General features: G+C 38.7%; 2 protein-coding genes across 5 annotated transcripts in view; one reads left to right on the top strand and one right to left on the bottom strand.

Moving 5' to 3' along the window:
- The window catches only part of ARHGAP21 (Rho GTPase activating protein 21), a 243,186-nt gene that overhangs the window by 212,193 nt on the left and 18,191 nt on the right, over nt 1–12,802 (top strand). For all 4 annotated transcript variants that reach the window (XM_068235615.1, XM_068235616.1, XM_068235614.1 and 1 more), the window contains 7 exons: nt 1,849–1,973; nt 2,056–2,211; nt 3,609–3,687; nt 4,381–4,454; nt 8,278–8,367; nt 10,872–10,997; nt 11,086–11,130. In XM_068235615.1, the coding sequence (XP_068091716.1) occupies nt 1,849–1,973; nt 2,056–2,211; nt 3,609–3,687; nt 4,381–4,454; nt 8,278–8,367; nt 10,872–10,997; nt 11,086–11,130 (695 nt within the window). The remainder of the gene's footprint in view (nt 1–1,848; nt 1,974–2,055; nt 2,212–3,608; nt 3,688–4,380; nt 4,455–8,277; nt 8,368–10,871; nt 10,998–11,085; nt 11,131–12,802) is intronic.
- The window catches only part of KIAA1217 (KIAA1217 ortholog), a 798,974-nt gene continuing 797,305 nt past the window's right edge, over nt 11,134–12,802 (bottom strand). The window contains exon 21 of the mRNA XM_068235630.1: nt 11,134–11,235. Coding sequence (XP_068091731.1) covers nt 11,149–11,235 — 87 coding nt within the window. The 3' untranslated portion in view covers nt 11,134–11,148. The remainder of the gene's footprint in view (nt 11,236–12,802) is intronic.

Below are 12,802 nucleotides of genomic sequence, written 5' to 3'. Positions count from 1 at the left end.
CTCGAAGGAGCTCACAATTACATTTCTACCATAGGCAATAGCTTAAAGTGGATCTGAGATGAAAAACTAACTAACAAGTAACTTGTCTATATATCTTTTCTGAAGTTTAGACAGTTAGTTTACACAGCATATATAGCTGCAAACACCTTTAAAAGTTTATGATCATTTATTCTTGTGATACAATGAGGGAAGCCATATTCTGTTTGTCACATTACACACAGTCAAGCTGATCTGCATCTCCAGCCTGTGCAAACTCCACTCCCCTCTCCTTGTCCCTCCTCCCCTCTGAAATCTCTGGCTAGTAACCTCCTCCTCCTCCTGCCCAGACTTAGCTCCCATAAGCCCTTGCTGCTAAGGCTGACCGTACCAAGGCTCTCTGGAGAAGCTGTGTGCGAGGCTTGTTTAGTTTATAGGGAATTAGAAAACAAAACAAAAGTATTTGGCTTGAGGAATGCCCTATAAACTATAAGAAAGGAAAACAATTATGCAATGAGTAAAAGTTTATCTCATATCCACTTTAATGTCCCTACCAAAGACTAGGGCTAATTTTGGGGGAAGGGTGGGTGAAAGCAGAGTAGCTGAAGGAAACACAGGAGGAGACCATATGAAGTCTGAATGAAACATATGAAGTCCATGCAGGTCCACCATGTCACCGATAAATGGACGGCCCTCCTCCTTTACTTTTTTGTGTTTTTGTAAACTTTGTTTAACCTTAAAGTACAAATTAAGTGAAATTAAACTGGTGAAATATACAATTGTATCGATCGTCCGACTCCTAAAAATGACTTTTAGATATCCCACAGTTTTATGTTCTGTTAAAGAGTAGATTTGTTTTGTCTCAGCGCAATGAAATAGTCTTCCTCTGTGTCTCAGAGTGCTAAAATATATGAACTATTGACCTTATTTTTTTTTCTTCTTTTTTTAAATCTATTCACTGCTCTCACTAACTGTAATTCCTTATCCAGTGCTGCAAAATATGTTGGCGCTTTATAAATACAATAAATAAATAAATCTGTGAGGTATGCTATAGTCAGACTGGTTTCCAACTTGAGAAAAAAGATCAGACGAATAGCTGATTATTAAAGGTATGTACACACGCACTACTACAGAGAGCGACGGGTCTGTCAGGCCCTCCCGCTGTGCGGTCGTTCTCCCGACAGGAGTGCGTGTGTACAGTGTGTCTGCAGACTGATAATGCTGTTTCTAAACGATCCGCTGAGCGGGAGGGTCTGACGGACCCGTCGTTCTCTGTAGTAGTGCGTGTGTACGCACCTTAACTCTTTCAGGCAGAGAAAGGGAAAAAAGGAACACAGCATAGTTATTTGTGTGCTAGGCACTGTACATACACACGTCTATCTCATCATGTCACTTAAAGTTCTCTTTAAGCCAAATCTGACTGTGTGGCCACTATATAACATGAGTTATGGAGCTGACAGGGTGAAACTGCTAATAGGTTCCCCAAATTAGGTTGACATAGGCCAATAAGAATGTTGTTTCCTTGATTAAAGGACTCATTTGGACGGTCTAATGAGCTTGTAATTCTGCCGCCTCCTCCTGTAAACTTTAAAAATATATATTTGGATTATGTAAGATGCCAAAGCATGACTGCATTTCCCTATGAAAATAAATTCCATTGTATGACTGGATCTTGTGAGTGAGTCACAGGAGCCACCTCAGATCTGAGCCCTTGTGTGTCTGAAGAGCCTATGGGATTCTGATCTCCCATGGCTGAGCCCAGGATTGACTCACGGATCACTGTGTTCATGATTTGATTCCTCTATGAATTATTCTTTAGCTTTGTGTAGACAGAAAACTATCAGAAACATGATCTTTTTTCCCTTCTGCTAGGTGACACCAGTCCTCCTAAAGAGAGACAGTGGAAGATCAACATAATTAAGAGGGACAAAAAGTCATCGATTGGTCGTACCTTCGGCGTTCGGCTGGATGTCTGTCCGCCAGCTGAAAGCAATAAAGTAAATGTTATTTCAGTGTCTTCCGTAGACTCTGCTTTACCGTGGTGGAATCTCACCGATAACCACAAATCTCTTCTTCTAGTTTGTGCCATGGGTGGTGGACACATGCTGTAAGTTAGTTGAAGAGAGGGGCTTGGAGAACCTCGGTATCTACAGAGTCCCCGGAAACAACGCCGCTATTTCCAGCATGCAGGATGAACTCGACAAAGGCTTTACAAACGTTGATCTGCAAGATGATGTGAGTATTTCATGATTGGTCCTCCTCAGCAGTGCAGTCAGAGGCTTCCCACATCGCTACTATGGCAGTGCTTGGATACTTTGTGTGGAAGACCACCCCAAGTATAGATGAGATGGGAATAAGAGTTCTTTCATCTCACCCCACCCAGCTACTTTTTTATGCCATATGGCTGGCAAACATTTCTCGGGAGAACACTGGAGAGGGTGCAGGGAGTTATCAGGATGGGTGTGGTGTTTGGGATGCGGGAGGGTGCAGGGAGTTTGCAGGATGCGAGAGGTGTTTGGGAAGGGAGAGGGTGCTGGGAGTTTGCAGGATGCGAGAGGTGTTTGAGGAGGGAGAGGGTGCAGGGAGTTTGCAGGATGGGTGTGGTGTTTGGGAAGGGAGAGGGTGCAGAGAGTTTGCTGGATGCGAGAGGTGTTTGGGAAGGGAGAGGGTGCAGGGAGTTTGCTGGATGCGAGAGGTGTTTGGGAATGGAGAGGGTGCAGAGAGTTTGCAGGATGCGAGAGGTGTTTGGGAAGGGAGAGGGTGCAGGGAGTTTGTAGGATGCAAGAGGTGTTTGGGAAGGGAGAGGGTGCAGGGAGATTGCGGGATAAGAGTTATATTTGGGAAGGGAGAGGGTGAAGGAAGTTTGCAGTATGCAAGGGGTGTTTTGGAAGGCAGATGGTGCAGGGATTTTGCAGTATGCAAGAAGTATTTGGGAAGGAAGCGGGTACAGGGAGTTTGCAGTATGTGAGGAGTGTTTGGGAAGGAAGAGGGTGCAGGTAGTTTGCAGGGTATGAGTGGAGTTTGAGAAGGTAGAGGGTGCAGGGAGTTTGCAGGATATAAGGGGTATTTGGGTAGGGAGAGGGTGCAGGGAGTTTGCAGGACATGAAGGGTGTTTTGGTAGAGAGAGGGTGCAGGTCGTTTGCAGGACATGAAGGGTGTTTTGGTAGAGAGAGGGTGCAGGTCGTTTGCAGGATACGAGTGGTGTTTGGGAAGGGAGAGGGTGCAGGGAGTTTGCAGGATGTGAGGGGTGTTTAGGAAGGTAGAGGGTGCAGAGAGTTTGCAGGATGCTAGTGGTGTTTGGGAAGGGAGAGGGTGCAGGGAGTTTGCAGGATGCTAGTGGTGTTTGGAAAGGGAGAGGGTGCAGGGAGTTTGCAGCGAAAATATCGGTTTCTCACATTTTATTTTGTAAGACCTAAGATGGCTGTGAGTGGTGGAGGAAAGACTTCGGTCGAAATACAGAATAAACAATGATGATTGCCAATTACGTTTGACAGCCTTGAGTTATTTCAGTGACATTTTTTCTGGAATGGGTAACGACAAATTTGTCCTTATTTGTATGTTGTAAATGTGATCTTTTATGACCTTATATAGTATAGAAAGAACATTCTGACTTTAGTATTCTTTCAACCCAGAAATGGCGGGACCTGAATGTAATCAGCAGTCTTCTAAAATCCTTTTTTCGAAAACTCCCAGAGCCTCTCTTCACCAATGGTAAGGAATGGCAAAGTTCACAATCTGCATGACTGGTTTTTGTGTACTTGAAGGACACCTGAACTGAGAAGCTACTGTATATGGAGGCATCCACCCCCCTTCCTTCCGCGGTAGTATAGTTTGCCATAGAATTTACTCCTAATCCCTCACCCATCTACCCCGCATGGTACTATCGATTGCCAGAGAGCAATTAAACCTGGACCTAAACTCAGAACTTCCTCTCTGCCCCGACCAGAGGCTTACAATCTCAAGGGTGTGGGTAGAGACAGTAGGTGCATCAGAATCCCTTTATAGTGAACTCCAAGGGACCAGGAAAAGTAGTTTACTATATCAGAATTGGTCATACATTCTATATTTATACAGATGCAGTTGCTGGGACCTAAGTACAGAGTTTGCACTATCCAGAGGTTTAGCATACCAGAGTTTACTATAACAAGATTCTACTGTAGTTGTTAAATGTGTAGCACTCTGATTACTTGACAATACTTAAAGCTCATCACCACCACCTAGTGTCTGATGTATGTATAAACACTCATCGCAGTCACCGATGAGAACTCTGCTCAGTCCACAAACTATTTGTGAATTATTTTTAATGAGTAATTTGTTTTCTTTTGCATTTCATGTCAATATTTTCCCTTCATGAAAATTGTTTTATCTCACTTCTCGCTAAAAATGCCATGTTTCATGTTTCAGATAAATATAATGATTTTATTGATGCCAACCGCAAAGAAGACCCCAACGAGCGGCTTAAAACTCTGAGAAATCTGGTAAGCATCCCCTACGAAAGCCTGATTTTTCAGTGTTCATTAGTGAAATGTTCTTGTGATATGTAAATGTGAAGAACAGCAGCCATTCTATTGTGTGTTTTATATCAGCATTCAGAATAGTCTGCCCATTATGTTATAATTGACTTAGAAATCAGCTTCAGCTTTCTGAGGTAAAAGTCCCTCCGCTTTAGTTCTCAATATTTGCTGAGACTTTCCAGGTGATTTGTGACTCTCGTAAAAACTTTTAGATTTGCATTAATATACCAGGTCCATGACCTATGTACAGAGATTTGTAGCAGCTAAGTCACACTATGGGCATGGCAGTGGTGTAACTGAGGAGCTTGGGCCCAGGGTGCGGTTGTAACCTCTATATCCCCTATTATAAAAAACAAGTGTCAGCGCCAAGGCAGAAGGCGACCGCAGCCGAGAAGGACAATGTCCAATATATATATATCCCCTATTGCTGTGCCACTTGGGCTTGCTTATGTTGTAGTTAGAACTATCTGCTGCCCTTCTGTAACGTACATTTTTTTTCTTTGTCACTGTCCCTGTATATCCCCATTTACAAAACAAAAGAAAAAAAATATCAGCTTGCAAATGACCAGTTTAAAATCTAGCATGCCCAATACAATGTATGCAAATTGTGTTATGCTCTGTGTACATACATCACTTATGTTGCTTGAGTAACATGCTACGTAAGTGGTGCATGTTTATAGCGGGTAATTCTAATATGCGCTATCTGTTATGATTATCGTTCTTCAGCGAATCAGCACCTATACTATATATATATATATATATATATATATATATATATATATATATATATATATATATATATATATATATATATATATATATATATATATATATATTCATATATATGTATGTATATATATATATTCATATATATGTATGTATATATATATATTCATATATATGTATGTATATATATATATTCATATATATGTATGTATATATATATATTCATATATATGTATGTATATATATATATTCATATATATGTATGTATATATATATATATATTCATATATATGTATGTATATATATATATATATTCATATATATGTATGTATATATATATATATTCATATATATGTATGTATATATATATATATTCATATATATGTATGTATATATATATATTCATATATATGTATGTATATATATATATATATATATATATATGTATGTATATATATATATATTCATATATATGTATGTATATATATATATTCATATATATGTATGTATATATATATATTCATATATATGTATGTATATATATATATTCATATATATGTATGTATATATATATATATTCATATATATGTATGTATATATATATATATATATTCATATATATGTATGTATATATATATATTCATATATATGTATGTATATATATATATATTCATATATATGTATGTATATATATATATTCATATATATGTATGTATGTATATATATATATTCATATATATGTATGTATATATATATATATTCATATATATGTATGTATATATATATATATTCATATATATGTATGTATATATATATATATATATATTCATATATATGTATGTATATATATATATATTCATATATATGTATGTATATATATATATATTCATATATATGTATGTATATATATATATATTCATATATATGTATGTATATATATATATATTCATATATATGTATGTATATATATATATATTCATATATATGTATGTATATATATATATATTCATATATATGTATGTATATATATATATATTCATATATATGTATGTATATATATATATATTCATATATATGTATGTATATATATATATATTCATATATATGTATGTATATATATATATATTCATATATATGTATGTATATATATATATATATATATTCATATATATGTATGTATGTATATATATATATATATATATTCATATATATGTATGTATATATATATATATATATATATATTCATATATATGTATGTATGTATATATATATATATATATATTCATATATATGTATGTATATATATATATATATATATATTCATATATATGTATGTATATATATATATATATATTCATATATATGTATGTATATATATATATATATATTCATATATATGTATGTATATATATATATATATATTCATATATATGTATGTATATATATATATATATTCATATATATGTATGTATATATATATATATTCATATATATGTATGTATATATATATATATATTCATATATATGTATGTATATATATATATATATTCATATATATGTATGTATATATATATATATATATTCATATATATGTATGTATATATATATATATATTCATATATATGTATGTATATATATATATATTCATATATATGTATGTATATATATATATATTCATATATATGTATGTATATATATATATATTCATATATATGTATGTATATATATATATATTCATATATATGTATGTATATATATATATATTCATATATATGTATGTATATATATATATATTCATATATATGTATGTATATATATATATATTCATATATATGTATGTATATATATATATATTCATATATATGTATGTATATATATATATATTCATATATATGTATGTATATATATATATATTCATATATATGTATATATATATATATATATATATTCATATATATGTATATATATATATATATATATATTCATATATATGTATGTATATATATATATATTCATATTCATATATATGTATGTATATATATATATATTCATATATATGTATGTATATATATATATATATATTCATATATATGTATGTATATATATATATATATATTCATATATATGTATGTATATATATATATATATATTCATATATATGTATGTATATATATATATATATATTCATATATATGTATGTATATATATATATATATATTCATATATATGTATGTATATATATATATATATATATTCATATATATGTATGTATATATATATATATATATTCATATATATGTATGTATATATATATATATTCATATATATGTATGTATATATATATATATATATATTCATATATATGTATGTATATATATTTTCATACCTATTTATGGGTGTGCAGGGCCGGGCAGAGACAGAGGCTGGAGAGGCTCCAGCCTCAGGGCGCAGTGTAGGAGGATGCACAATTCATTCAGCTGTCATTCCTCTATTGTGTTTGAAGCAGAAAGAAATACGAAAAGGAGATACATGGAAGTGACTACAAGCCAGATAACTAGAGGTTAAGGTGTTGGGGGCCCTGGGGTGCCTCTTAGTCTAATAGCAATCAGTGTGGGACGGCTGGGGTGGGAGGGATAGAGGGGCGCACTTTGGTGTTTCAGCCTTGGGTGCTGGAGGACCTTGTCCCGGCTCTGTGGGTGTGTCCTTGTTTTACATAGCTCGGACCACAATCCTTTGCGCTCTGTGTAAAGGGTGACCTAATCTCATTCATAAGAGGATGGATAAAGGAAGGTGTTGCCACTACAGTTTTCTAGAATGTACACAAAACTTCATGTGGTTGGAGCTCCACCCTCTGGCTCCTCCTACTTATGTGGTTCCCCAAGTATGTGTTTCATTAGGTTATATTCCCATTTTCTATCCTTAGCACCCATTTGTAAGACTGAAAGAGAGGAAAATCCTCTGCAAAGTAGAGTAGCAAAGCTCTTACTGACATGATTATTGTATAAGTTCTTTTTTACTTATTGTACCTTACTGACATGTTTTTTTTTTCTTGGCATTTCAGGTTCGTAATCTACCAAAACACCACTACCAAACCCTCAAATTTCTCTGTACCCATCTGAAAACTGTGGCAGAAAATGCAGAAAAGAACAAGGTAATTCATGTGGATCTTTTGGCAAATGTTGACATCCACATGTACAGTCACTAAGGGTATGGCTGTGCAGTCTTACCTCTGTTCCTGTAGGTGGAGGCAGAGAGCCCTGTCGGGTCCTGCTGTATCAGAAATGTCTGGTGTGACCCCACCCATCCGACCATACGCCTTCACTTTCATTGGAGGAGAAGTTGGCTTGTTTGCTAGGTGGGGCAATCCAACCTCTGCTCTAATTAAAGGAATACTATCAAACGTCATCAATTTCTGGCAGTAGCATAAATCAAAATTCAATCAACAGTCTGATGGAACACAGCATATCTTTTTGCTGTGCAGTGTCTTATTTTATTTATTTTACCTTATAGATCGTGTCCCCTGAGAAACTGACGGCGACGGGGAATGGGGCAGCTCATTATATGAGAGGGGATTCCTATATGACAGTGTAGCAGTGCCTATCCTACTTTCCTCACATCATAGTGCATTATTCAGCGCATGACCCGCCTAAGTAGCCTGCTATGAGGAGCGAGAGACAAGACAACCTCTCTCGCTCCTACTCTGCCCAGCCAATCTGCCTCAGGAGGCTTCTGTGTGTCGGGCTCGGGCTGCCGCCGCATCGTCGTTGCTGTTTGCTACGGAACGACAAACACATTCGCTGGAGGAGGGCGTGTCATTGCTCTTGAAAGCATTGGAAGAAGGAGCGGAAGTGGAGGAAGGCTCATGACGCGCCCTCCTCCAGCTATTGTGTTTGCCGTTCCGTAGCAAACAGCAATGACGATGCGGCGGCGGCAGCCCGAGCCCGACACACAGAGGCCTCCTGAGGCAGATTGGCTGGGCAGAGTAGGAGCGAGAGAGGTTGTCTTGTCTCTCGCTCCTCATAGCAGGCTACTTAGGCGGGTCATGCGCTGAATAATGCGCTATGATGTGGGGAAAGTAGGATAGGCACTGCTACACTGTCATATAGGAATCCCCTCTCATATAATGAGCTGCCCCATTCCTCGTCGCCGTCAGTTTCTCAGGGGACGCGATCTTTAAGGTAAAATAAATAAAATAAGACACTGCACAGCAAAAAGATATGCTGTGTTCCATCAGACTGTTGATTGAATTTTGATTTATGCTACTGCCAGAAATTGATGAAGTTTGATAGTATTCCTTTAAGCCAGTCAGTGTAGAAACTGAAGAACTGTCAATTGGGCCAGTGTCATGTCCGATCGTGCTACCACAGAGCTGCCTTCCTCACTGGGTAACACGCATGCTCAGTGCAAATTTTAAACGGACTCCCCGAACTACCTCTATGCCAAATTGCGGCCCTCAAACCCTGCTTTTTCCTGAGATAAAAAAAATCCATCTCATGAACCAGCAGGGCTGGGGAGCTGCAATTTGGCGCAGAGGTGTGTGGGGAGGGGGTACCCTTCCTACCCTCCATACCCTTCCTACCCTCCATACCCTTCCTACCCTCCCTCAATTTGGAGAGTGTAGGAGGCGTGGCTGATATCGCTCACAGCATAATAGAATAGGAAATCTCGCAGCACAGGATTGTCCTGGTCTTGCGGGACAGTGTAAATTTTAGGGCAGCATGATCGGACGCAACACCGGCATACCAGGAAACCCCTATAAGTCACTCGCTGATGGGACTCGTTGCAAAGAAAAAGATGCATTTCACATATAATAGTTCTTTAAGGGATCTGGTTGTATAAAAGAGGCAGTGTTCCACAAAGGCTAATTTATCAAGGCAAGTGTTCAAGAAAATTGAGCAGTTGCCCAAAAGAAACCAATCAGGTTTCAGCTATTGAATGAAGCAAGGATTCTGCTCTATTTTAATTCTGTGCTCTCATGTCAACCAATCCGCTCCACTGTCTCTAAGGCTTCGGTGATATGCTTGGAATGCAAAAATGTCTGCTGTCAAGTTGTGTATTCAGGGTATGCATGTTTATTAACCCTTTAGTGGCCTATTAGAGGCTCGCAAGTGCTCCAGGCACATTTATTTTAGCACATTTTTTTTTATTTCTCATTTGTTACATTTCCTTTGTTCTAATTAGTACTGCTGTAATGTGGATTTATGGCCACTTGTCACTAGGGAGCAGTGTGAGACCGTAACAGAGCACTTCTGCTTTCAGTTTCTATATTTTCTGATAGTATGGAGAGATCAAAGCATTGCAAGAATTTGCAGCACGGCGAGTTCTGCTGACGGAGGTCAAAAGCAGTGCACTTATCTCAAGAGATGACTCTATTGAAGCTACTAAAGGGTTAATTTATCTTTTAGTCAAGCATCTTGCATATTGAGCACACCTGGCTCACTGACTGGTTAATGGCTCTACCTCTGACACAGGAGACCTGGGTTCGAATCTTGGCTCTTCCTGATCAGTAAGACAGCGCCTATTCAGCAGGAGACCTTGGGCAAGACTCTCTAACACTGCTACTGCCTATAGAGCGCACCCTTGTGGCTGCAGCTCTGGCTTTGAGTCCACCAGGAGAAAAGTGCAATATAAATGTTCTGTGTCTTGTCTTATTAGATGGAGCCAAGGAACCTGGCTTTGGTGTTTGGCCCTACACTTGTCAGAACATCGGAAGACAATATGACACATATGGTCAACCACATGCCTGATCAGTACAAGATAGTGGAAACCCTCATTCAACGTGTGAGTATTGAAAGCAGTATAACTTTTCTGTGTTTTTACTGTGTGACACATCTAAATTGACTCGTTTTTTTTATTTTTTATTTTTTAGCACGACTGGTTTTTCGGAGAGGAGAGTGGCGATGATGAGCCTATTGTAAGTATTGTACTGGGTTTATGGCAGCTTTATTAAGGCCGTGATGTCTTGATGGCAGCATGTCTGGTGCTCCAGTGAATGGCAGACTGTGTATTTCTTGATGAGCTGTAATAATAATCAGAATGGAGCAGTTAGTTGTTCTGACCTCAGGAGGTGGTCTAAATAAATGGAACTTTCTCTATGTAGGCAGGAGAGGAGCATAGCAGTGATAGTGACACATACACAGATCCTGCTGGACGCTTGATAAAAAATGTAGCTATAACCTTAAATGCAATATGTCCAAATCAGAGGTGTAACTACAAGTCATGGCATCCCCCAGAAAAACTTTGATGTCCCACACTTTCCCCAATGTTCATACCGTTTGCCTTGCCTACCCCTGCTGACCCTCACAGCTTGGGGGCCAGTTTGCAAGGGTCATAAACCAGTGTGGACATCATAATCTTCACACCCACTGAAGGATGGGCCCCTATATTAGGAGTGAGGTAGTAGGTGGGGCCTCCTTGCAGCTGCAGGGGGCTGCTCCTCTGTAGTGACGCCCTTGTGTCCAATCTGTCCCTTTATTTAACCACTTCGGGACTGGCCGCCTAACCCCCCTTAAGGACCAGGGCAATTTGCATGGAGGGGGGGGGGGGGGGGTGTCGGGTGGCCGGATCCCGTCTGTGGCCGGCTGGGCATGGTGTCCCCCCTGTGTGGCCAGGTGTCCCCCCTGTAGCTGGCAGCTTTCACTCACCTTCCAGGCTCCAGCGATGAGCCGCAGTAGCCACTTCTTCTCCAGCCGGCATCTCTGCTCCAAATGACGCTCAGGTCCGGGTCGCGGCTTGATGACGTCATCAAGCCGGGACCCGGCGCTGACATCAGAAGGAGCAGAGATGCTGAGCAGAGGGGGGCGCCGATCGTCGCTGGAACGGCAGGGAGGTGAGTGGATCCTCTTCTTTTCCCCCTGCTGCCGCCGCTGTCAAAGTGATCACTACGATCCGACGGCGATCGTAGTGATCACGTGATCAGCAGCCATACGCGATGGCTGCTGATCACTCGGGGGAGATGCCAGCTGTCATATGACAGCTTAATCTCCCCCTCCGGGTGCGCACAATCACTTCGGGACGGTTTGTTAGCGCGGATGTTGAATCAAAGTCCGGTCAGAACTGTACCACCACCTGCTGGACGTTGATTCAACCTACCTGGTCCGCAAGTGGTTAAGCACCATTCTTACTTTGTGACAAAGAGAATAGTGTAGGTCTGTGCAAATAATACCTAGGCCACTTTTCTGCTAAGTTTGCCGGAATCAACCGCCAATTGGATCAGGCAAACTGCCTTTTATCAGTCACTTGTCTAGTCTTTTGTCACGTTTGGCTCATCTAGCCGTTTGAACGATAGTTGGGCAGAAAAGTTGCACATGTGTATTATCCTTAAAGCCCCAGTAGTTCCCCATTTCTGCCTGCACTTCCTGGAAGTGTAGTGAAGACACGCCCCTCTGATCTCATATTCCAGCCTTGGCTCTGTTGCTGTGGGCAGAACAAAGGCACATAGGCGCAAGGTCTGGATGACCGTTTCCTGGATCTAACTGGGTCCTATCTGGGCTCAAGTAAGGGTGAATAAAACTGCCCCGTTTAAAGTTTGTTTTTTTACTATAGGTTCAGTTTCACTTTAAAGTTAAACAGTTTTGAGACCATTA

Source organism: Hyperolius riggenbachi, chromosome 5, assembly GCF_040937935.1.
Source record: "Hyperolius riggenbachi isolate aHypRig1 chromosome 5, aHypRig1.pri, whole genome shotgun sequence".
Taxonomy (NCBI): Eukaryota; Metazoa; Chordata; class Amphibia; order Anura; family Hyperoliidae; genus Hyperolius; species Hyperolius riggenbachi.
The sequence above is the reverse complement of the archived record's forward strand: the minus strand, read 5'-3'. Positions and strand labels throughout refer to the sequence as shown.